Here is a 22,930-nt window from a genome sequence, read left to right as displayed (position 1 = left end):
AGTGATTAAAATAGTTTGATCCAGCTCCTCCTGCAGGTCATTTAGTATAAATGGTTGTAATTGCCGAACATCTTAAAAGATGGACCTCTTAAAGACTTTGTTTTTTGGTTAAGAGAGGGACTTCTGAAGTCTTTTTGTTAGTCACGGAGGAACTTATGAAGGCTTGCACTGATCTGAGAATCACATAATGAGAAGCAGGATGGTGTGAGAGAGAATTGTTATAAAGATAATTTTGAACTAGTTATGTTGAGGACATCGGATAGAATGAAGATTGTTTTAGGTTGACGACACTGGATAGAATTTTAGAGGACATTGGACACTGGAAAGAGTAAAGACAAGTCACATGCTATACTTGTTCTTCCCAGACCATAATGTGATACTCGGATTAACGGGTTGAAAAATTATTTGGTAAATTTAAAAATATCTTTCTTGAACAACATCTTTTAACTCAAAAACTTGTCCCTTCATGTTTTTGCTGAAAAAAAGTTTTTCAGCAAGTTGTCATATTTTACTATTAAACCTCATCAAAAATATTAGTAATTTTGTATCGTATAAGTCAAAATATGTAAATAACAATCAACTATCTGATTTATACCGTAGCACTTTTTTTAACATTTTTTTTGACAACACAATATAATTATAGCACTTCACTTCCACTCCCATGAGGACTGAATCAATATAAATTGAATTCCTCTGATGCCTTTTTAATCAAAATTAACATTATCTTGAACATTCACCTTTGTTCCCTTTGTATCAGTATTTCATCCCCGGTCATTCTTCTGTATGTGACAAACTCATTCTATCTTCCTACTATGTAACCACTCTATTTTTCGAGAGAGTTATGTGAGAATTGAGATGTCAAGATGAAAGTTATATATGAAAATAACAATACGTGAGATTATTTACGATTCTTTGTATGTATTTTAGATTGTTAATCTGGGAGGATGGAGCTTGACACATATTTTAAGATTTCTACAAAATACTCCCTCCGTCCCTCCCATTTCTTATCGAATGGGTTGGGCACGGAGGTTAAGAAATATCAATAAAGTAGTGGAAAAGAGAAAGAAAAGTAGCTGAAGTGGCGGGACCCATTGATTTTTAATGTATAAAAAGAAGATAGTAGAGTAAAAGTAGTAGAAAAGGAAAGAAAAGTGGAGAAGTGGTGGGACCCATTGACTATTTTTGGTAAGTTTTAAAATGTAAAGAATTGGATGGTACACCCAAAAAGGAAAGTGTAAAGAAATGGAAGGGACGGAGGGAGTATAGTTTCTCAAATTATTTTAAACTTTTTATTTTAAATATTTTTATGTTTAAAAATTTATATTAAAAAATTTAAAAATAAATTATCAAATTATATTTAAAATATATTGATATATATCTTCAAAATTTGTGTCAATTAATTTAAAAAAATTAAAAAAAGAAGAGAGACGAAAGGAGTAAGTCTTTGTAAAAATAACCTTTTATTTAGGTCCATCAAATATCATATTCAACGTGTCATCGTAATATCACCGAACTAAAACTGTAAAACATCACATCGTAATGTTACTGAACTAAAACATCATGTCATATCGATATCGACATTTGTTGGTGAATCATCATACCCAGCACATGAACTAAATAGAATGCTTTGGACAACACAGCTTCGTTGAGTCAATTTTTATTAACAACTACCGGATGTTGCTAGAGTTTTTCAGTATAGGAGATTGATGTTGGATTTCGAGTCAACGTGGAATGGAATAAAAAATTATATAGAAATTTTATGGAGAAAGACGAAAGTATGAGATTCATAGTGATTAAATATGTATGAGTTTATATTTGTTGTGATAAAAATTGTAAGAAAACATGATATCGAAAAAGAATGAGCATCTTTTCCAAAACATGTGAGTTAAAATTCTAATTAAAATAATAGCAATGAAATGATTAAAGAAATGAAAATCATAAACATTTTTTCTCATTAACATCACGTTAGAGAACAAAATTAATTTCAATTTTTCTTCATTCCATCCGAGTGAACGTAACTTAAGTTTAATTCAGCATCGCTGTTATTAATACTATCACGTACATAAACTCTTTTGAAATAATGATAATACTGTTACCTAAAAATGGATCTGGCTTGTGACGTAGAATATCTAATAAACGTGTAAATTTCACTTTTGTTGTTTATTTGAATTTTGGACAAAAAGTAAATCAAGAGACAGTTTAAAATCCACAGTGCTGTTCTTATTAAAGATGATGCTTAACTTTAATTACTTGTGCAAGCTTTACAACTTATGTACAAGATATATTAAGAAAAGTATGAGATATATTTACAATCTTGGGTTTTTTAATCTTTGAAAAATGGTGAGAACACAGGCTCGTATGGCTCAATAAATAAAAATATGTACCTATAAATATCACACATTCATTTAACCTGACTTTCTTTGCAAAACAGTCGATTACCCGACTTTGCAGCTCACTACAATCCAAATAGTTGAAAGATCTTGAGCAACCACCACCTGATTTTTCTGATAACTATTCATGTGTTATGGTGTTCATGTTATGTGATCGAGAACCTCTGACAATTCTAAAATGATATGTGCATGCAAGACTGACTTCCTTGTATATTCACGAGATCTTGATTAATATAAAAATTAGCGACACCCCTATATTCATTTTAGGTTTGTGTGCAGTATTTTTTTCTGGTTCTGGTATCTACTAAGATCAGGTCTTGTTAATCTGCCCAGCTTTTATTGCGACCAAAAAGATAATAAATCACGTGAAATATGCAGAAGAAGTTTAGCTTTTTAAGGGGATACATGGTGTGTTCTTTGCATGAATATTATATCAATTGACGATGAAAACCGACGGAGAGGATTGCATGTGAAAATTGACCGAGTGGTGGCCTGGTTGATATTTTATGACAAAAAGCCTGGTTGTTCACAAGAAAACAACCTTGTGAAGTCGGAACACAGGTCTCTTTGTTTAGAAGTAAGGGTTCTGGTGATTTACAGAGTGCAGACTATTTGAATATTGAATAAACAAAATGTTGTTTAACCAGACTGACATTTTTTGTACTTCTACAATAGAGTAATAGAGTGCAGGTACTAAAATGTTTTTGGTATCTCTATTTAATACTATCGCACCACTCTTTTTATACGGAGTACTAGCTTGGTATGGACCAATTTTTTAATAAAAAAATGTTTTGATATTTTAATTCTAAAACATTGTACACTAATGTCTTGAAATTTTATAATGATGTTTTTCAAACTCTAATAAAGTATTATTATAGATAAATTTCAAAGCTACAATATTAAACTTTTATATTTTCAGTAAGTTACTTTTATGTAAAGAGATTTTACGATTAATAATGAAAATTACTTTTATGTAAAGAGATACTATGATCAATAATAGATACAAATATGTAATAATTTTATATTCACAATTTTATATGTCTATCAATTTTTTATAGAATACAATAAGATATGAGTAATTCAACAGTAACATATGCTGATTTTAAAATATTTCAAGTAATATTATATTACAAAAAGAAAATTTTAATATTATTTATAATCCATTATTAAAAATCTATTTTAATAAAGAAATATCTTTAGTGATTGATTTAAAATTACAAATAGGAAAAATTATTAATTTCATTCATAATTTACACGTTAAATTTAGATGGAAAATGATTTTATATTATATAAATTTAATATTCTAAAATTTGAAATTTAGACAACAAGAAGCATATTCGGTGTAAAAAAATTAAACCGCGACGGAGATAGTTTAGTTTTATGTTTTTATTATCTTTTTCGTTCTTTGACGAGGTGTTTCTCATAACTTTTATCTTGTTTTTCTTATTTATGCATACAATAAACTATAAATATTGTAGTATTTTAGTTTAAATATTATTTAAAATTAAATTCAAAAATTTCATAATATAAATATGACAAACGTTGCACAGCCAATGGCAGATAGGAACCAGTTCTCAACCATCAAATCATATCCACCTATTATTGTGCGGTTGAAAAAAAGATATTGCCTCCCTGTAATGAACATTGCGGATACCTGACTCGAAACATTGCGAGTATATAAGTACCCGTAATGAGACTCTCTTAATAAATTTTTTATTTTAATAATTTTTATTAAAAATTTATTTAAAAAATTTAAATATATACATCATACCAAATTCTAATTCTAAATTAATTTTAGTTTATTATCTATTTCAATCCAACTTTAACCTTAATTTGACATATATTTTCTTCTTACATCGAGCCTATAAAAAGTTGCGGGTGTACCCACCCTAATCATTGGTTGAACAGCTACCTAATAAACAAGGCTCTAATAATGTAAATCCATGTGTAACTAGAGCTGAGTTTTTTCAAACAAACTTAAGTCAGTCCATTTTAAAATAATTATAGCATATGTTGTTATATTATCAATGATAAGTAAAAAAATATTAAATATCTATGAAGACAAGAGTCTTTGAACTAATTAAGGTTAGCCACAATTTTAATAACCAAACAAAGAATAGAAACAATAATTTGACTAAAGACATCACTCTATCTAAATTAATACATTTTGTTTAATTTCTGGTGATGAAAATATAGGATTAATTGAAAATTTGACATAGAATAATTATTTAATAAAATACATAATTATATATACAACCTGGTTGAAAATTTTTGATGAGATTTTGCAGAAAAAACAAAAAGAGTTGTTGCAAAAAAAAAAAAGGGCATGCACATGACAAAAGGAAGTCAGAAGTAGCAGGTGAAAGAAACACGTCTATTTTTGGCCTCATCTCTCATCTTCCTGCCACGGCTCATGGGTAGGTCCTGCGGCTCATCTTTGATCACCTCGTCCGTGACCGTTAGAATGTGTTCATAGCATATATTAACAATCAAATTTTTGTTATTTCCAATTTTATCAGTGATTATTGCAAAAATACAATCTACTAAATAATAAATATAAAAATATTATTTTCTGAAAAAAGTTATAACAATACGGGAGGTTATATTTGTAAATATATTTGTAATTGCTAGAAACTATATATGCAACCATAAATGTAATTTTGTAAAAATTCGTCAAAAATTACATTTAATTGTATAATAAGTTGGAAATGATTGCAGGAAAAAAAGGTATCCTGCGGTGTCAATACTAATACCACAAAAATAACATGAATCTAATTAAAAGCAAATCACAAAATCAACCACCAAATTTTTTATTCTCTTTCTCCATCCCGAATTCTCTTTATCATAGTATGCAGTGGCGGACCCAGAAATTTTTCAGATTCCTTGTTTTATTTTATTGATGTATATAATAAATATTTAATTAAATATTAATATTTAAAATTTTGATATTAATATTAAATGTTAATTTAAAGAACACCGGAAACTAAAAAGTATATATTTTTACAAATATCTTAATAAATACAAGATTTTAAATTATTTCGAACATCAGTAGCCCAATAGTTAATAAGATTTCTGAATTATTGAGTTAAATTATGAGTTTGGTAAATATTTTAGTGGGTTCCTACTAAATTTTAAATTAATTTTTTTTTGAATTTACCTTGTAATTAAATTTCGACGGGAAGTTAAGTAGGTGTCTGGAACCCTAACCGCTGATAATATGTATATATACACGTATATCCCAGTAACTTTCTTAAAAATAATGTTATCAGACAGAGTCCTACGTATCATTCCAATAAATAATCTTACTTTTACTCATATGTTAATATTATATTAAATATTAATAAATTCAAATCTAATAAAAGAAAAAATGTGAAAAAGGAGGAAGTGAATAAAATAAAATGAAAAACAATTTTGTATTTCTCAAAAATAAAGCATCAAAAGTTGGAATATTATGATTAAATTTCAACAATTTTTTAAGAAAAAAGTGATGAAATTTTTCCTTTTCATTTACTAATTAAATATTTGATGGATATGCAGTTTGTATGTGTTTTTGTGCGTGTAGGCTTGAAAAGTTAAAATTTTAGTAACTTTTTGTTCTACTTTTACCTCTATAAAGGGGCCGTTTCGGTGAGGTTAAGATAAGTGCTTTTTGCTTAAAATAAAAAAGTGGAGTAGGAGTTAGAAACAAGTTAAGACTTATAAGTGATTAAAGTGTTTGGGAAATAAGTAGAATTCCTGAAGCAAAAGCTATCATTCTTAGCTTTTTATAAGTGTTTCTTGACTTTTTACACAAACGGTACGAATTAATGCTTCTAACTTATAAACCAGAAGCTGGGCTTTTAAATACTACACAAACACCCACAAAATCTTTTTTGCTAGAGCATACTTAATAATATCAAAATAGCATAAATTTTATCGTAAAACTCATTACAATAAAATACTATCCCCATATACTATCTTAAATAGAGATACTTAATATGATATTAAATATCATCTAGTGTAAATATAATATCATATCTATTTATGAATAATACAATTTCATATTCCTTTCGTCCCTCTAAATTCTTAACATTGGGGGACGAAAAAATGACACGCACTTTAATACTCTTATAAAGTATAGTTTTATAACTTGTTTTTTTGAAATTTTATTTTCTGAATAAAAATTCAATTCAGAAAAAGAAAATTTGAGGAAAAAATTATTGAACTATGTTTTATAAACGCATTAAAGTACGCGTAAAGCAGAAAGAAAAATGCTAAGAAATGAGAGGCAGATGGAATACCATGTTATTATATTTAAATAAAACAATGGCTTAAAAAATTAAATATATCTCAGAATTGAAGCTAATTTTGTTGACGATGTAGCTCTGTAAAATGATATATCGGGTATCTCCCTGCTCAAGTATCGGATCATATTATTTTTAGCTTGCTCAGATTCGGAGTCAGGATCATTTTATACGTAAACCGATCCCGGTATTTGAGATCCAGATGTGAACCGAATATGATCCAGTATCATATTTTCTATTTTTTTACCTGATAGTTTATGATCCATCGAATATGAGCCGGATATGATCCACTAACATTAAATATCATTATTATTTTAATTATTCCAATAATTATCGTTTAGTCTAAATAAACATAATATTATAAAACATAACAATTGTAAATTAAAACTTACAATTACATGTAGGTATATATAATTTTTAAATATATATAAAGATAATAAGCATTATCACATTGAATAAATCATATCATATTTTATGAATATTCAAACTTAAATAAGATATTAAAACTTTATAAAATGATGACTATTTACTTACAAATGTAATGGATTAAATAATATAACATGTATATGAGTTTAAATCGAATATGAACCATAGATCATATTCGAGGATATTGGTAGGATCATATTAAGAAAATTTATATGAGACCTAATCTACGGGGTATAAGAGTGCTCATATTCGGGATCATATATTATCCGAGTTTAACTTTTTTGTCAGATTTGAATCGTTTTCAAAAGAAATACGTGATGTGCATCATATTTTCGAGTCGAATATAAGTCGAGATACGTCCGTATCAATTTACAGCCGTGCACGTGGCTTTTGCAACTATTTTCTTATCCATGTTTAGAAATTGTGTCAACCAAAAATTTAAAAATTCATAGTTTCCGATTTCAAATTTTGACAAAAAATAATTATATAAATAATATTTGCAATTCCTTTTAATTCAAAATATTAAAAATGAAAATATTTAGTTTCCAACAGTGCCCCTGAGTTCCTAGGGCATTGTGCAGCAGTGTGCCACTCACTCAACTCGCATATCCCCTCCCCTCCTCTTCACATTACTTACATATCTATATCTATATATACACACACAATCTCTATAGGTGTAACTAAGAGCCAGCCCCGAGTCGCCTCATCTTCATCGTAATCACCAAATGGACGGCGTGGATTCAACCAGAGCTTTTCTCAAAGACGTTAAGCGTCTCGTTGTCAAGGTCTCACTCTCATCTTCACACATTTGTGTGTGTTTCGAATAATTGATATTTGAAGCTTGTTTTTTATTTGTTATTTTGTAATTTGTGTTTGTTAATTGTGATTTAGGGTTGCTAATTATCGTTTTTAGCTGATTTCAGTGGCAATCAGTGTAATTTTTATGTGGATATCGTTATTAATACGAATTGAAGCTGAAATTATAAAGGATGATTTCTAGAGTTAGTAGAAGTGAGTTGCATGACTTATATATTAAGTTTTTGATTTATATTGATGCGGGTTTTTAGTTCGGGGTTAATGAAATCTATAAAGAATGTGATTGTTCTTGATTGATGCTGTGGAAGTATTTGAAGGCGGGATATATGTGTAATGTTAATGTCATAATGTGTGTGTTAGTACATTAGATTGGTTAAGTGTAAATATATTTTTATAAGATTCTTAACCGGAAGTCACTATTATTGTTCGTGGGGTATTTTCAATAGAGGTGAGACATTTGCTGGAAAGAAGCTCGGAATTGATTGAAGGGCCAGATGTTATATTTGTAATGAGATCGAGTGGCATCTAGATTGTTAAAGGAAGTAAAAATCGAATCTTTTCGGGGGCGGGGTGCGGGGTATATATTGTTGTCGCTGTTCGTTATTTGTATATATATTTAACTCAGCTCGGTCAAGGAGCGGTAATTACATGAGGCTCTGGAATCATGGTGTATGCCCTGTTCTGAGGTGTAAAACACTTTCAATGGATATTCTTCTTCTTCTTCTTCCCTGTTTTGAGGTGCAAAGCACTCTTAATGGATCTTCCTCTTCTTAAAAATCTAAGCGAGCAACCATATATTTTACATGCATTTTAGAATGTTGCATTGATCTTTTACAGTTTCCATTGTTTTTTCTCCGGGGATATTCTGTTTGTGAATTCATGCTGTTCAAGGCTATAGCATTAATAATTTTGATTGATATACTGATGTTTCTTTTTTATCTTTTATTCTAGTTAATCATTCATGCTCCCTTGATTTAAAAGTTGAGGGGTACTTAATAAGTAACACTGATTAACAAAATCAAACACAAGATTTAAGTAAGTTGCCATATTAATTAGTGAAAAATCTTGTTTTGTGCTATCTTGCATGTTCCTTTTTGTGTTTTGTTTCTTCTCGACTTCTACCGATTCCACACATTATATTCCTTCTATCTCTTTCCATTTTTTTTTCCCGTTTATCTTTTTTTGACCCCCATTTTACTTTTAAATCTTTGCATGTCTTGCAAGGAAAATCTATTGAAGGTGCAAATAGTCATTATGCGTTGGTTCTCAATAGGGTATGTTGATGATTCTGGTTTGTGATTGTTGAAGGTTGGGACAGCTGTTGTAACCCGAGGTGATGGAAGATTGGCGGTTGGAAGATTAGGAGCACTTTGTGAGCAGGTAGACTATTAGGTCACAACAATTTTATGGTGAAGCGCATCTTCTTGAATTGCTCTTGAGAGTGTGTAAATGAAGCTTACAATATGAATGACTCTCAAATGTATGCAGATTCAGGAACTTAATACTCAAGGGTATGAGGTTATTTTGGTTACATCAGGTGCAGTTGGTGTTGGCCGCCAACGACTCAGATACAGGAAATTAGTCAACAGCAGGTTGTTATTGTTTTGTCCCCCCACACACATACAAAGTAAAAAAAATGGGTGACTGTTCCATCTCTTAATATATTTGATAGTCTCCTCTAACTTCTTCCTTAATAATAACACTTCCTTTTATATGTATAAAAGGAGCTGTGAATTCAGATTCATATCTCTTGTTGCTGATATGTTTTTGAGCAACATGGTATGAAGGTGTAGGAGACTTGATTATGTATGTAATGTACTGAATATTGCTGTTTATGTTTATAAAGCTTCGCTGACCTCCAAAAGCCACAAGCTGAGCTTGATGGAAAGGCTTGTGCAGCTGTTGGACAAAATGGTCTTATGGCTATCTATGATACATTATTCAGTCAGGTGAATATCATTATACAATTACCACACTAGTGCTTTTTAGTTAAATCTCATTGCTTCTCACACTTTACAGATTGTCCCTTTTTAGTCAGTGAAGCTAGAACTCCAGCTATATGTCTAATATTTTTACAGTATTAATGTTTATTCAACTTTTTGCAGCTGGATGTGACATCAGCGCAGCTGCTTGTAACCGATAATGATTTTAGAGACTCAGATTTCAGGAAGCAGCTAACAGAAACTGTGAAGTCACTGTTGTCTTTAAAAGTTGTTCCTATATTTAATGAAAATGATGCAGTCAGCACCAGGAAAGCTCCTTACGAGGTATGTTCTGAAGTTTTTCTATATTTTTACTAGTTAGCATCTTCTTAGATCATTTGCTGCTAGCAAGTATATCAATACTTGAGCATATGCTTTTATACTTACTCTTCGTCTTTCTAGGACTCCTCTGGTATATTTTGGGACAATGACAGTCTGGCTGCTCTGCTAGCTTTGGAGCTCAAAGCTGACCTGCTTGTTTTGTTGAGTGATGTTGACGGTCTTTATAGTGGACCGCCTAGTGATCCTAGGTCAAAGCTTATCCATACATACGTTAAGGAAAAACTTGAGGGAGTTATTACCTTTGGAGAAAAGTCTCGGTTGGGAAGAGGAGGCATGACTGCTAAAGTGAAAGCCGCTGTCTATGCAGCTTATGCAGGCATTCCTGTTGTTATAACCAGGTACACTTTGTATTTACGACATTCCCAATACCAAATAAGGGATCACATCTCTTTGAGCTGTTAATTATGGTGCTTGGCAACTTCTTTCTTGGAAAAAATCTGTTTTCCTTTCCAACAAGGGACCAACATATGTGCTTTTCCACAAATGTCTGCAAACTGAACAAGGAGAAACTTGCTTGAACCTTTTTAAGAGTAATCAGTTTAGTTGATAGATAAGTAACTACTCCCTCCGTCCCTCCCATTTCTTATCAAATGGGTTGGGCACGGAGATTAAGAAATATGTATAAAGTAGTGAAAAAGAGAAAGAAAAGTGGGTGAAGTGGTGGGACACATTGATTTTTAATGTATAAAAAGAAGATAGTGGGGTAAAAGTAGTGTGAAACGGGAAGAAAAGTGGAGAAGTGGTGGGACCCATTGACTATTTTTGGTAAGTTTTGAAAGGTAAAGAATTGGATGGGACACCCCAAAAAGGAAAGTGTAAAGAAATGGAAGGGACGGAGGGAGTATTATATTAGACTACGAAAATACGTATACAATTTGGATTTTTTAATGGAATACATGTCAATTGGACAACAAATTCTGCTATAGCATATACAATTTAGATTTTTTGAGGAAAAACATTTATAACCCTGGGAATCTGTATAATTTTATAATATTCTTGATTTGATAGCATAGTATCATCTGCAACATGAATTTACAAACGAGGAGTGTAATTGATTAGGTCCACCAGCAATCTACTTAAAATAACATGGACAATTAATGTTGTTATGTTCACTGTGCGTGACTTGGAGTGATATTAGGCTGCTGGCTGCTAATCAGTATAATGTCCAACACAAGCTTTTACTAATGATATTGGGGGTCATTTATGAGCAAAACTTCCAGTGATGATAAATGGCTTTACTAAATATCAGGCAATATGTATTGTCCTTAATTAAAAAAGGATGAAATTGAATTTATGTGGTTTTCTTTAGCCTATACTAGATTTGACCGTCGATTCAAGGCAGCTTTTATGTAGTGGGTTTCGCATGCTAAGAATTTATAAATTGTAGACAAAGAATCAAGAAATCATTTTGGCAATAAATATGGGAGCATAACCTGAAGGTCACGTTTCCTTTTTTTTTTTTGGGCCTAATTTTTCTTGAAGTAGTTTTAAGCTCTCCACAAGTAATATTAATAAAAGAATTTGAGTTGGCCCATTGGTTAACTTGCCTAGTTCTATGACCATTGGTCACGGGTTTGATTCCTTTTGCTGTGTGTTGGGAGTTTCTATGGAAACAGCTTCTTAGAGGTAAGACTGCATAAATCTTACCCTCCATAGACAGTTTACGAGCGGGATATAATGGGTACCTCCTGTCCATTATAAGTAATATTAGGTATAATTTCTTAAAAATGACCATGCTTGATTAGGTTAGGCTGAAACGTGTTTTCACATTGGAACTTGGATCTTATTTTAAAAGATAAAAAATGCATTGATGCAAAAACCATGTTCTCTGAGCATTTTGAATCACTAGTATGCTTATTAGTGAAGATATACGTCATGAAATAACCTTGATTTTGGTGTGTTTATTCCCACTGCTAGGTCTAAAAACGGATTTGGCTTCTCGGTTACTCATTTTTAGAAAAAGTTGGTATATAAGACGCCAGACTGCTCTTTACATTTTGTTGAAAATTACTATGATCACGTGACCTTGAGGCACTCCTATATTTGTGACACTAAAGCAGATCTTCCCAACAAGAAACTACTTAGACTAGTTAAATTGATGACAGCATTGCAACACCACAAAAATAATGTCTTATGATTAACAATTAAAAAATGTGCGCACTTCCTACATACTGTAGTGTGCTTCTTTAATTTTTGCGCACTTCATACATACTGTAGTAGTGTAGTATGCCTCTTTAATTTTTTTTCTACCCATTTGCATTCCCATGCTCTTTTCTATTTTACACCTGTTTTTGATAGTTATTGTTTCTTTTTTATAATGGAAGTGGCTTTGCCGGCGGTAATATCATCAAAGTTCTTCGAGGAGAACGTGTAGGTACCCTCTTCCATAGAGATGCACATAAATGGGTACCAATGGAGCATGAAGGCGTGCGTGAGATGGCTGTTGCTGCTAGAGAGAGTTCCAGAAGGCTTCAGGTACTACCATTCAGATTGCTTTAGAAATAGTTTATGTACATAATTATCCTGTAAGACACTGTTACACAAATGAAATGCTCTTGTCCCTTCCTGACATGCTTATATTAAGATCGTACGCATACTATTGACCAAGAGAGTGGGATAATGATGGTACTGGCTGTTGTGTGCTTAATGCAGGCCATTTCCTCACAAGAAAGGAGTCGGATATTGCTAGACATAGCAGATGCTCTTCAAGCAAATGAAAAACAAATATTAGCTGAAAATGAAGCTGATGTAGCTGCTGCTCAAATGGCTGGATATGAGAAATCATTGATATCTCGATTGGCCATGAAGCCTGAGAAGGCAAGAACTGACAGAAATCACTTAATAAACATCTTTGGTTTTAGTTTGCTTTCTGATATTTAAAACCTTTACTTTCAGGGTACTCAATCTTTTTTAGTTATCTTTGAAGAAAGTACTACTTATTTTTAATTTATGTTCGTTATGATATATACAGGTGTCAAGTCTAGCAAAAGCTATTCGTGTACTTGCAAATATGGAGGAGCCAATTGGTCGTGTTTTGACAAAAACCGAGGTAATCAAAGTAAAATGAAGAACTTGTGGTCTTTCAAATTCACCCAGAGACCAGACATGGTTAGAGTACTGAGCATCATCTTTGTATGTTGTGCATCTTATGTGCAAAATACTAATTTGAAGATTTGTGGGGAAATGTGATTATCCCTTTTTTACATTCCAACAGGAAAATGTCCAGCTTTAGCGGTTCATTAAATAAATCATTTTCTCGTCTTTTAATAGAATGCGGTCATGTAATGCATTAACAATTATATGGAAATCAAGTTGGTGGTAAGTGACATGTGTAATCCACTGTCTCCAGATTGCAGAAGGACTTGTCTTAGAGAAGACTTCCTCTCCTTTAGGTGTGCTTCTAATAATATTTGAGTCACGGCCAGAAGCATTAGTTCAGGTATGTCATTCCCTTGAATAAGTAATTAAGTACTTGATTAAAGACAAATGTGATAGTTACATTATATAATCTCATGGAAGTATATATGAAATCATGAATCCTTATTGATTAAACAAAATGGTGACAACTTGATTTAAATTCAAATAAGCAAAATGAGCACTCTGGACTCTTCGTACTACATGCACCCTATTCACATAGAAACTCCATGTAATCTATGTAGCTCAAAAATATCTCTGTTCAATCCCGGAATGCATCCTCTCACAGGTTGCTATATTAAAAATGCATACCAGCTTCCCTTTCACTTGTATTAATGTTAATCCTACATGCTTGTAAAGCTTCTGATTGTATGCACTATAATGATGTCTTCCTTTTATCTCTAGTAGTGTTAGTGTCAGCTTTATACAGCAGTTTTGCCCTGAACTTGCTGCAATAATTGATTAGATAGCCATTTGTCATCTAATTCTATGTGAATGTGCCTCTTTTTCTGTGTTTGTATTGTATAGATAGCATCGTTAGCAATCCGATCCGGGAACGGACTTCTTCTGAAAGGTGGAAAAGAGGCCAAGCGATCAAATGCAGTCTTGCACAAGGTCTACTTACTCTTCACAAACTGTTGCAACATTGACTTGCAAAACAGGAGATTATCTTTTTTATAAATTTTTCTAGCATCTTAAAGTGGCTTATTTTCATTCATAATCATAATCATAATATTATGAATGTTTACTATTTTACCCAGGTCATTACTTCAGCTATTCCTAAAAGTGTGGGTGAAAAGCTTATTGGACTTGTGACTACTAGAGAAGAAATTCCGGATTTGCTCAAGGTTTGTTGATCTTTAGGCTGACGTATAAACTAAAACCTTTCTTTTTTACAGTATTAACTTATCCTAATTTCTGCTCTATTTAAGCATTGTTATTAATCTGCAGCTTGATGATGTGATTGATCTTGTGATTCCAAGGGGTAGTAATAAGCTTGTTTCTCAAATCAAGGCGTCAACGAAAATTCCTGTCTTGGGGCACTCTGGTAAAATATGTTATACCTATTGTGCACAATCTGCAACACATGTTTCACATCCAGCATGTATGCATGTGCTGGAAGTGTAATAAAGCTTCTGTCTTTCTTCCCAGATGGAATTTGTCATGTTTATGTTGATAAATCTGCTAATATGGATATGGCAAAGCAAATTGTTTTGGATGCCAAAACAGATTATCCAGCAGCCTGTAATGCAATGGTATTTTGTTTCTTTATACCTCATTCAGCCCATGTTTGACAATACCATAGGAGTTTGCTTATTGTTTGTGTTATGTGCCCAATCACATTACTTCTCATTTAATGTTTGCCCATTTCATCATCCTCAGGAAACACTTCTTGTTCACAATGATTTGGTGCAGAGTGGTGTCCTTAACGAGCTTATCATGGAGCTCCAGATCAAAGGTTGGGTTTTCTTGAACTTGAGGGACAAACAGTCTAGAATAAACAACAAAATTATTTAATCACACTCATGTTGATTGAATTGTCATGTGAAGTACAACTACCCTAAATCTATAACTATAAAGAACATTGATTTAGCATTCCAAGTCACATATCTTGCAGGTGTTACTGTTTATGGTGGTCAAAGGGTGAGTTCCTCCATGAATATTCCTGAGGCACCTTCATTTCATCACGAGTACAGTTCACTGGCCTGCACAGTTGAGATTGTGGATGATGTGCATGCTGCCATTGATCATATACACAATTATGGAAGGTATGTTCTTTTTATTATTCTTTTGTTATCTGTGTAACTGTGTGTGGGTTTCCTAATCCTCTACCCCATGATGGTTTATGGGTTGAAAATAATTATTAACACAAGCATAGTTATATCCCAACTCATTGGCAGTGCTCACACCGACTGCATCGTAACAGAAGACCAAGAAACCGCAGATATCTTTCTACATCAAGTCGACAGGTATTGACTGTTTTCATTATCATCTTATCTGAGTAGTGCAAATTAGCATTTTTAGTTATCTCGACAAATGACAAATGCATAATCTACTAATCCTAATGATCTACTGTACATGTCAATATATTTTTGACTAAAAGTTTGCTGGTACTAAAATTGGCAGTGCTGCTGTATTCTGCAATGCAAGCACGAGATTTAGTGATGGGTTTCGTTTTGGTCTAGGTGCTGAGGTATGATATCATTTTACCTCCATTGGAGCATCAAAAAAATAAAATTACATGATTAAATCACATTTCATTGTATATTATCTTTCACCTAGGTTGGCATCAGTACAAGCAGAATTCATGCTCGTGGACCTGTAGGAGTTGAAGGACTATTAACAACAAGATGGTATGAACATGGATCGATCATTTGTGTTGCTAATTCTCACATCTACTTGATATGTAAATGACGTAGCCGAGTGCTCTTGCTTGTTGAAATGCAGGATTGCAAAGGGAAGTGGGCAGATTGTAGATGGTGATAAAGGGGTTGTTTACACTCACAGGGACCTCACTCAAAAGGCTTAAACTTCACAAAATATTGGAGGTTCTCCATGCAGGAATAGTCGGTGTAGTTTTTTTTCATATATTGGGTTGTGCAGCTTTTGGCTTGTAGCGTCCTCTATAGTAACTCATCAGCAAGTAAACTATGGGTGGATGGTTCCCTTTATGTTAGAGAAGTTACAGGCAGTGGAGAATGTTCGTCGCTGTTGTCTTTACATGTGTTGTAGTAATGTAAAATCAGTAGTCCTCGGTTTATTTATTCAACTGTAGCAACATACCAGTGAATCTTTGAAAAGCTACGAGAGGTACACTTGAAGAAATAATCATTTGCTCAATCTTCAAGATATTAGGTTAGTTTCCTAGACTTCCACTTTTCAGTGAAGCTGCCTTAGTCTGTGGTTGATATGTACTTTGTGTTGTCATCAGTAAGAAATTGATCGGTCGACAAGTTTATTTCTTGCTCTCAGGTTACTATTTTATGATGCCCGAATTTAGTAAGACATTATCTGTTGTTTTAAGTTGCATTAGCGGCATAACTCTGGCAACTACTGTGGTCTGTGGTGCTACAACGTAGCACAATTAACAACGCTTTGAAGTAAAAGTTGAATCTTTTCAGGAATAATTTTTGTTTGATCTTGTATAGTTTTTTGGCAAAGGGTGCAAAAGGGTAGCCTGTCTATCATCAAACTAGCGGCGGCAAATCCGACACAATTTGAAAACCAACTCGAAAAAGTAGAAATTAGGGTCTGGGTTTTTATATTTTGGGTCGGGACGTCGGGTTTAGGCTGGATAATATTTTATATGAAAAATTAGAGTGGAGTTCAGGTTAACCCAATATACCCGGACGTCAAACCCGACCCAGTGTACCCGGATGTCAACACTTGGCAGATGAGTCTGATTCAGAAGAGTTTATTAATCAAATGAAATAGTTGTCTCCAGATTTAATGTATATACAGTATTTCTTAAGATTTAAAATTTTCTACTTATTTTTTATACAACAAAATTAGTTGTTGAAATTGAGTCCATGAGGGAATGGAACATTCCTTCCCAATGATGTGAGTAATGGAATGGGCGATGAAATGAATTTATAGACAATTACTCATAATATAGTTCAAATTTTATTTCATTCTTTTATTCACCCCAATCAAACATAATATAAATACTTGGCGATCATCAGATCACAGGGGAAGGGAGAACACAGACTGATTAAAAGCAACAGGAATGAATGTGTAAAATGCGTACAGGTCTTTTTTAGTAGACTATCCCGGTTAGCACATCCGCATGGGTAGCTGTTCGCCTTTTAGACCTGGCTTGAACGTTTGTGAACTATGTTACAATCAGAATTTAAACGGTGTGCCACAACCAAAAGCTTCTTCTACTTGGAACTTAAGGTCGTGATGGAATGAAATGAAGAGAAAATGAAACGAAAAATTATTAAAAAGTTTCAGGAAGAAAGAAGAATGTATGAGACGATAATGATTAAATATGAGTGAATCTAAATTTTTTATAATGAAAAGTGTCTTCAAACACGATGAAATAGTGGAATGAACAATGCGGCCGTTTGTTTCCGAAAGCGGAAGGTGCTTCTGATTTCTGTTTTTCTTGATTCGTTTATGTAAATAAGCAAAAACACTTTAGGAAAGTTGAGTATGTTAGCTTTTCTTTTAAAACTTTTACTTTTTTTCCAAACATTTTATTAACTTATTTACTTCTCACTTCTACTTCACTTCTTTAATTTAAATAAAAAGTCAATTTTTTAAGTTAACCCAAACGCCCCCATTCTTCCCATAACATGTTGATTAAATTTCTAGTTCAAAAAATATTTGGAATGAAATGATTGAAATAATGAAAATTATATATCTTCTACCATCATCCCGAATTTAGAGTATAAATCTGATTCCATTCTTCTCTTGTTTCATTCCATCCAAGTTAACACGGAAAGATAAAACATAATACATTAAATCAAAAGGCAAGGGTGAAAAAATGTTCTCAGAATTTGTCACACTGAACTAAGAGATCATGCTTCAACTTTTTAGTAGTTTTTCTTTTTGTGTTCTAATTCCTAAATTAGAAGGTAGAGATATAACTACTATTATATTTCAATTTTATATTGGAAAAAACTATTTGAACAAAGGAAAATGAAATGCGTCAAACTGTATCTACCAACAGTGTAATAAAAGAACTGCAAAAAATGCAGACATTGTTTTTAGTTTAGTGATCACTGCAGGAAAAAATGAATGCCAATCAAATATCTATAATATGCTGGTAAATGTTGTCTTCATGTTACACCAACGAAAGAAAAAAACACCCCTCAATAACTATCTATTGCATTAATGGCCCCGCCCATATTAAATTTAAATAGCGGCAAGTATCAGAAGTCATATCAAACCTTTAACCACTCAAATTAGAAGCTTGAAGCTCTAAAATTCTCATTATCAGACTTCTAAAAATGCCAAGGCCAGTTTCACCACATCTAGTCAGAATCAAAATGTCCCAACCAAAATGTGGTACCAGACCGATTTACGCCTGTACGAACTCCTTAAGATTCTTCAACCAGACCAAGTATTCTTTGCTGTCTTTGTTGAGCATGTACTCGTAGAGATGATTTGTCATGCTAGGCTTGATTCCCCTGATCTCTAGATACTTGTGAAAAGCTTTTTGCAGATTCTCGTCCAAATCACTGTGTTAAGAGGGAAGGGAAGAAAAAAAAGTTAACCCTTTAAATATTTGAGGACAAAAAACTAGCATTATATAATAATTAAAGTTCACCACTCACGAGAAATCAGGTCCTTCGTAAGCTAGAGGATCTTCAACATTTTCAGGGTCCTTAACTGATAAGGTGTCAATTGAGATCTCATCCGGGTATGCAGTACAACCAAATTCCAAAACAAGACCAGAACTCTTACTAAGTCGAACAACCAGCGACATACTAGACTCGCTAGGATTCTCAGCATCATCGTCGTCATCATTATCGTTGTTTTCCTCTTCAGCTGTAACATTGGGCATGTAAACCACAACACTAATAGCCTCGCCATCATGTTCAGCAGACAGAGATATTGTATGCTGGCCAGGGTTATCTTCAATTTCAAATGGGAAGTCCTCTGGAGCCTCCTGCACCTGTCAAGGGGCAACATTCCATCACAAGTATTAATCATTTATTGAAAACATGTACAAAATCAAATAAAGTCCCAGACTGTGTTGCATTTCAGACGGCCCTTTACAAGTCTGAAATTAAAACTAAACTCAATTCCTAATAACAACATTATGTTCCAGAAACACAGTTATAGTCATCACTGTAAAACAAACGGCCTTTTACGCATCAAGATTCAAAAAGAAAAAACTAATAGCGCAAAAGAATTTCATTCCACAGGGCACCATATGATAATATATAAGAGAATTATACTATCATCAAGCTCTGCTAGACTGCTACCATCAAATACTGTATGCATGTTAAAGGTTACAATTAAATACTCCATTAGTCAAGAAATTAAATCCCAAAAGTCACTCTTCAATCAACTACATAAGAATTGACCCAGCCACAACAGAATCACAACAAAATCAAACTCCAATAAAACCACCACTAAAATCTGTACAAAAAAACACACTCAGACCTGGCATATCGCAAAATCGTTTCGGTAACTACTCCAACAAGTTACAAACCCTGACTCACAATAATATGTCCTAAAATAATGTTCTTTTTCCACAATTCACTCGATTGTTTCCACAACAATTTTTTTTAAAAAAATATAAAAGTTGCAACCATCACAAAGATTATTATGTATACATATTATAAACACACATAGACTTAAACTTTTTTAAATTAGTAACCTCAATTGTATTAATTGATCGAGATTAAACATTTAATATCTCAATTATTGCAAAAAATATATCATGAATATCAATATACTTCTATATTATGAATCATTCTACCTCATTATCCTCGTTCGACTCGACAGCGCAAGCGATTTCCTGATCGATGACTTTAATCAGCGACTCGTCGGGACTCGGGCGAGTCACGGCGACCGAGGCAGAGAAATTACGGACCGAAGAAGAGGGGACACTGAAGTCTTGAGAAAGATGAGATTTTTTTAGCGCAATTGAAGTGCAAGAGTGGCAGTTGCAATTGAAATGGCTGACGCCGCCGATCAATCGGACGGCGGAGACTGAAGCACGGGAGAGTGAGAGAGATCTGCGGAGAATGGTGGGTATGAGAGCCATTTGAAATGAAGAGAGGGGGAGAGAGAGAGAGAAGGGTTTAGGGTTTTAGGAAAATGGGCAAGAAGGGGTTTAGGGTTTACGAAATGCTCGCTGCTGGGAGGCGAATTATAGAACATTTTTATTACTCCCTCCGTTTCATAATACATGTGCAGTTTTGAATAAATTACGCATAAAACATTCATTTATTATTATATTTATTGCATTGACCAAGTATAATATGTGGGAGATATTTGATTTAAGAAATATAACTTAATAAGATGTGGTATAAACCTCATCTTGGAAATACAAATTTTGACTACATTTCATTGAAAGTGGAAATGGACAAGTAATTTGAAACACTTTTTTGTCCTCAATAGTGGACATGTAATATGAAACAGAGAGAGTATTGTTTTTGACCATTTCAGAAAAGGGAAAAACAAATTAAATACACATCAAAATATGTTTAATACAAATGAAAATAATTTGATGACCTAACAGGTTCGTTATTAAAATCAAAACATTAAAAAAAAATTCATAGGTCGATATTAGATAAATTGACAGTTTTTTTTAGATATTCTCTACGATATCATTTGACATTTTCCAATGTACCATATTTTTTTAAACGGTTTTTCTGTGGTGTGCTCGTGGGCACACACTAAGCACTAACTTTCATGAGTATAATGCATTTTTATTGGTCCTCCAATCATAAATATGGATGGCCCCCTGCATTTGCACCAAGTCCACCAATAAAAACCCATCAAACTCATCAAAGTTAGTGTTTATTGTGTGCCCTTGGGCACACATTAGAAAGACCGTTTTTTAAATAAGCAGCCATGCATTTCATTCAATCCGAAAAAGGAGCTGGTAGAAAAGACCCCCCTCCAACAAAAACCAAAACCCAGGGCTTGGCCATACAAACAGAGACATTAACATAGAATCCTAACTAGGCTAACTGAAGCTAAGCTTAACAAGAATCTTAACAAAAGAAATGCCCTTACACACATTTAAACATTCTTTATAAAACTTCAGGAAAATAACACCAGCAGAAGATTTGGAGAGGGATAGATGGAAGAGGAAGGAGAACGAATAGTAGATCAATGTCTAAGGAGGGCCAGCCCTACATTGCCGCTTCTAACACTTCCTTGATCCTCCACCGCCTCCTTCGCATCCATCATCCACTCTGTTGCTGCTGTTGCATTTCATAGTCGTCCTCATCCACCACTTGGAAACCTTCTCCTATGAGCCCTAAGCTCATATCCAATTGTCATAGCTCTCGAACTCTTCCAAACGACCTATGGAAACGAACTGGACTGAACTCCTCGCTGCTCCATCTTCAGCGAAATATCGAGCAAGTCTGTTTTGACTAGAGGCAATCTCCCTCTTGTTTAAGTTGATGTTACCCACACTAAGCCTCTGGTTTAGTTGTTCTACAATCCTTGGGTGCCTTGGATTAATAAACCAACGCCAATCATCCCATTCCCTCATCACTTCATCGGCTTCTGTATCCAGTTTTATGGCATTTTCCCTGATATTGAACGCCAGTTGCAAACCTAGTAACATTGCCCAGAGCTCATTTGCTCTAGGGTTTAGGTGGCCAAGTGTGCCTGAGATCACAACTAGCGTAAAACCCTCAACATCTCTTATGACTACTCAACTCCAGTTGTTTTGTCATTGGGGAGGAGCGGATCGTAACTCATTGTATGAACGTTTATTTTGACAAATCCCACACTAGGCAACACCCACCTAGGCTCCATTTTTAGAAGAGGCAAAGAAATAAGAGAGAAAATGGTTCATTTGAAATTGAACTTTGATAATATATATAGCTGCAATAATCATTTCTCAAGTCTTTTCCTCTCCTCCATGCTAGCCAGTTACAGGAAATCCACTGCCATTGGTTCATGTAAACCCTCTTTTCTTGAGAATATGGTTAGAGTAAATACAGGGTGCTCAAGTGATATTGTTTTTGTTTCCAAAAAACTCTCTCAGACACACAACCTGACAGCTAATGAGATATTAATTGAGCAAAAGGATTCGAAATTTGTATCCCCAGCATAAGTGAAAATAAAAACTAGGACTGGAAAGCATTTTTCAAAAATACCCCTAGCCTTGTGATTATTAATAAAAAAAATCTAGGCTTAACACCACGCATGCAAATCTACCATTCTGTCAACACCTTGTGTTGCCAACTCATGAGCACCTAACAAATTTTTCCTTGGGGTGTAATTAAGCTTTATCTCCAATGCTCGAACCATATTAAGCCATTCCTCTGAGCTTGTATTCTGAAGTACCAACTCTTTGCTTTTAAAATTCTTCTACAAGAGAGATACAATATGAATTTATTTGCAGCCTCCCTTGAATTGATCTCTGTGAAACAAAGGCCTTGTAAACAAAAAGAATAGCTTCCCTTTCAGTGTCTTTAGGAGAGATAGTATCTGAGGGGCATGAAAAAGTGAATAGGAGATTATTATCTTTGTCTAAAGTGCATCCTCCTATCCCTGCTTAGCAAGAGTTATTATTAATCTTCCATGAACCATCTCTGAAGGCAATAAACTCATTATTCCACCAAGTCATGTC

General features: G+C 33.4%; 2 protein-coding genes across 3 annotated transcripts; one reads left to right on the top strand and one right to left on the bottom strand.

Moving 5' to 3' along the window:
• The first annotated feature begins 7,666 nt into the window (after positions 1-7,666).
• On the top strand, positions 7,667-16,620 carry LOC108214662 (delta-1-pyrroline-5-carboxylate synthase). Of its 2 annotated transcripts, none has more exons than XM_017386789.2 (20): positions 7,667-7,884; positions 9,224-9,295; positions 9,404-9,507; positions 9,762-9,864; positions 10,021-10,182; positions 10,300-10,577; positions 12,564-12,714; positions 12,892-13,056; positions 13,211-13,288; positions 13,589-13,678; positions 14,182-14,268; positions 14,415-14,501; positions 14,605-14,701; positions 14,806-14,909; positions 15,037-15,112; positions 15,272-15,422; positions 15,555-15,623; positions 15,781-15,847; positions 15,937-16,007; positions 16,102-16,620. In XM_017386789.2, the coding sequence occupies exons 1-20, from the start codon at positions 7,825-7,827 to the stop codon at positions 16,181-16,183; spliced, it is 2,154 nt and encodes a 717-aa protein (XP_017242278.1). In that variant the 5' UTR covers positions 7,667-7,824; the 3' UTR covers positions 16,184-16,620. The 2 variants fall into 2 exon arrangements, with proteins under 2 accessions (XP_017242278.1, XP_063945506.1); XM_064089436.1 differs by lacking the exon at positions 7,667-7,884 and adding an exon at positions 8,497-8,653 and having other exon boundaries at positions 16,102-16,494.
• Positions 16,621-18,393: 1,773 nt separating this feature from the next.
• Positions 18,394-20,519, bottom strand: LOC108211245 (uncharacterized protein At2g39795, mitochondrial). Its single transcript, XM_017382789.2, has 3 exons — positions 20,090-20,519; positions 18,936-19,276; positions 18,394-18,839 (listed from the first exon to the last, which is right to left on the bottom strand). The coding sequence occupies exons 1-3, from the start codon at positions 20,375-20,377 to the stop codon at positions 18,680-18,682; spliced, it is 789 nt and encodes a 262-aa protein (XP_017238278.1). The 5' UTR covers positions 20,378-20,519; the 3' UTR covers positions 18,394-18,679.
• Positions 20,520-22,930: the final 2,411 nt, after the last annotated feature.

This window comes from Daucus carota, chromosome 3 (assembly GCF_001625215.2).
Source record: "Daucus carota subsp. sativus chromosome 3, DH1 v3.0, whole genome shotgun sequence".
Lineage (NCBI taxonomy): Eukaryota > Viridiplantae > Streptophyta > Magnoliopsida > Apiales > Apiaceae > Daucus > Daucus carota.
Note: the sequence above shows the minus strand (reverse complement) of the source record. Positions and strands in the feature narration are given on the sequence as shown.

Bases quoted from the DNA above. Each gene is read 5' to 3' on its own strand.
- LOC108214662 (XM_064089436.1), top strand. From the start codon at position 8,564: ATGAGGCTCTGGAATCATGGTGTATGCCCTGTTCTGAGGTGTAAAACA. The intron at 13,679-14,181 runs GTATGTCATTCC...TGTATTGTATAG, and splicing joins GGCCAGAAGCATTAGTTCAG to ATAGCATCGTTAGCAATCCG. The intron at 14,910-15,036 runs GTATTTTGTTTC...CATCATCCTCAG, and splicing joins CAGCAGCCTGTAATGCAATG to GAAACACTTCTTGTTCACAA.
- LOC108211245 (XM_017382789.2), bottom strand. From the start codon at position 20,377: ATGGCTCTCATACCCACCATTCTCCGCAGATCTCTCTCACTCTCCCGT. The intron at 19,277-20,089 runs GTAGAATGATTC...GCCCCTTGACAG, and splicing joins AGTCGAACGAGGATAATGAG to GTGCAGGAGGCTCCAGAGGA. The intron at 18,840-18,935 runs GTGAGTGGTGAA...CTCTTAACACAG, and splicing joins TACGAAGGACCTGATTTCTC to TGATTTGGACGAGAATCTGC.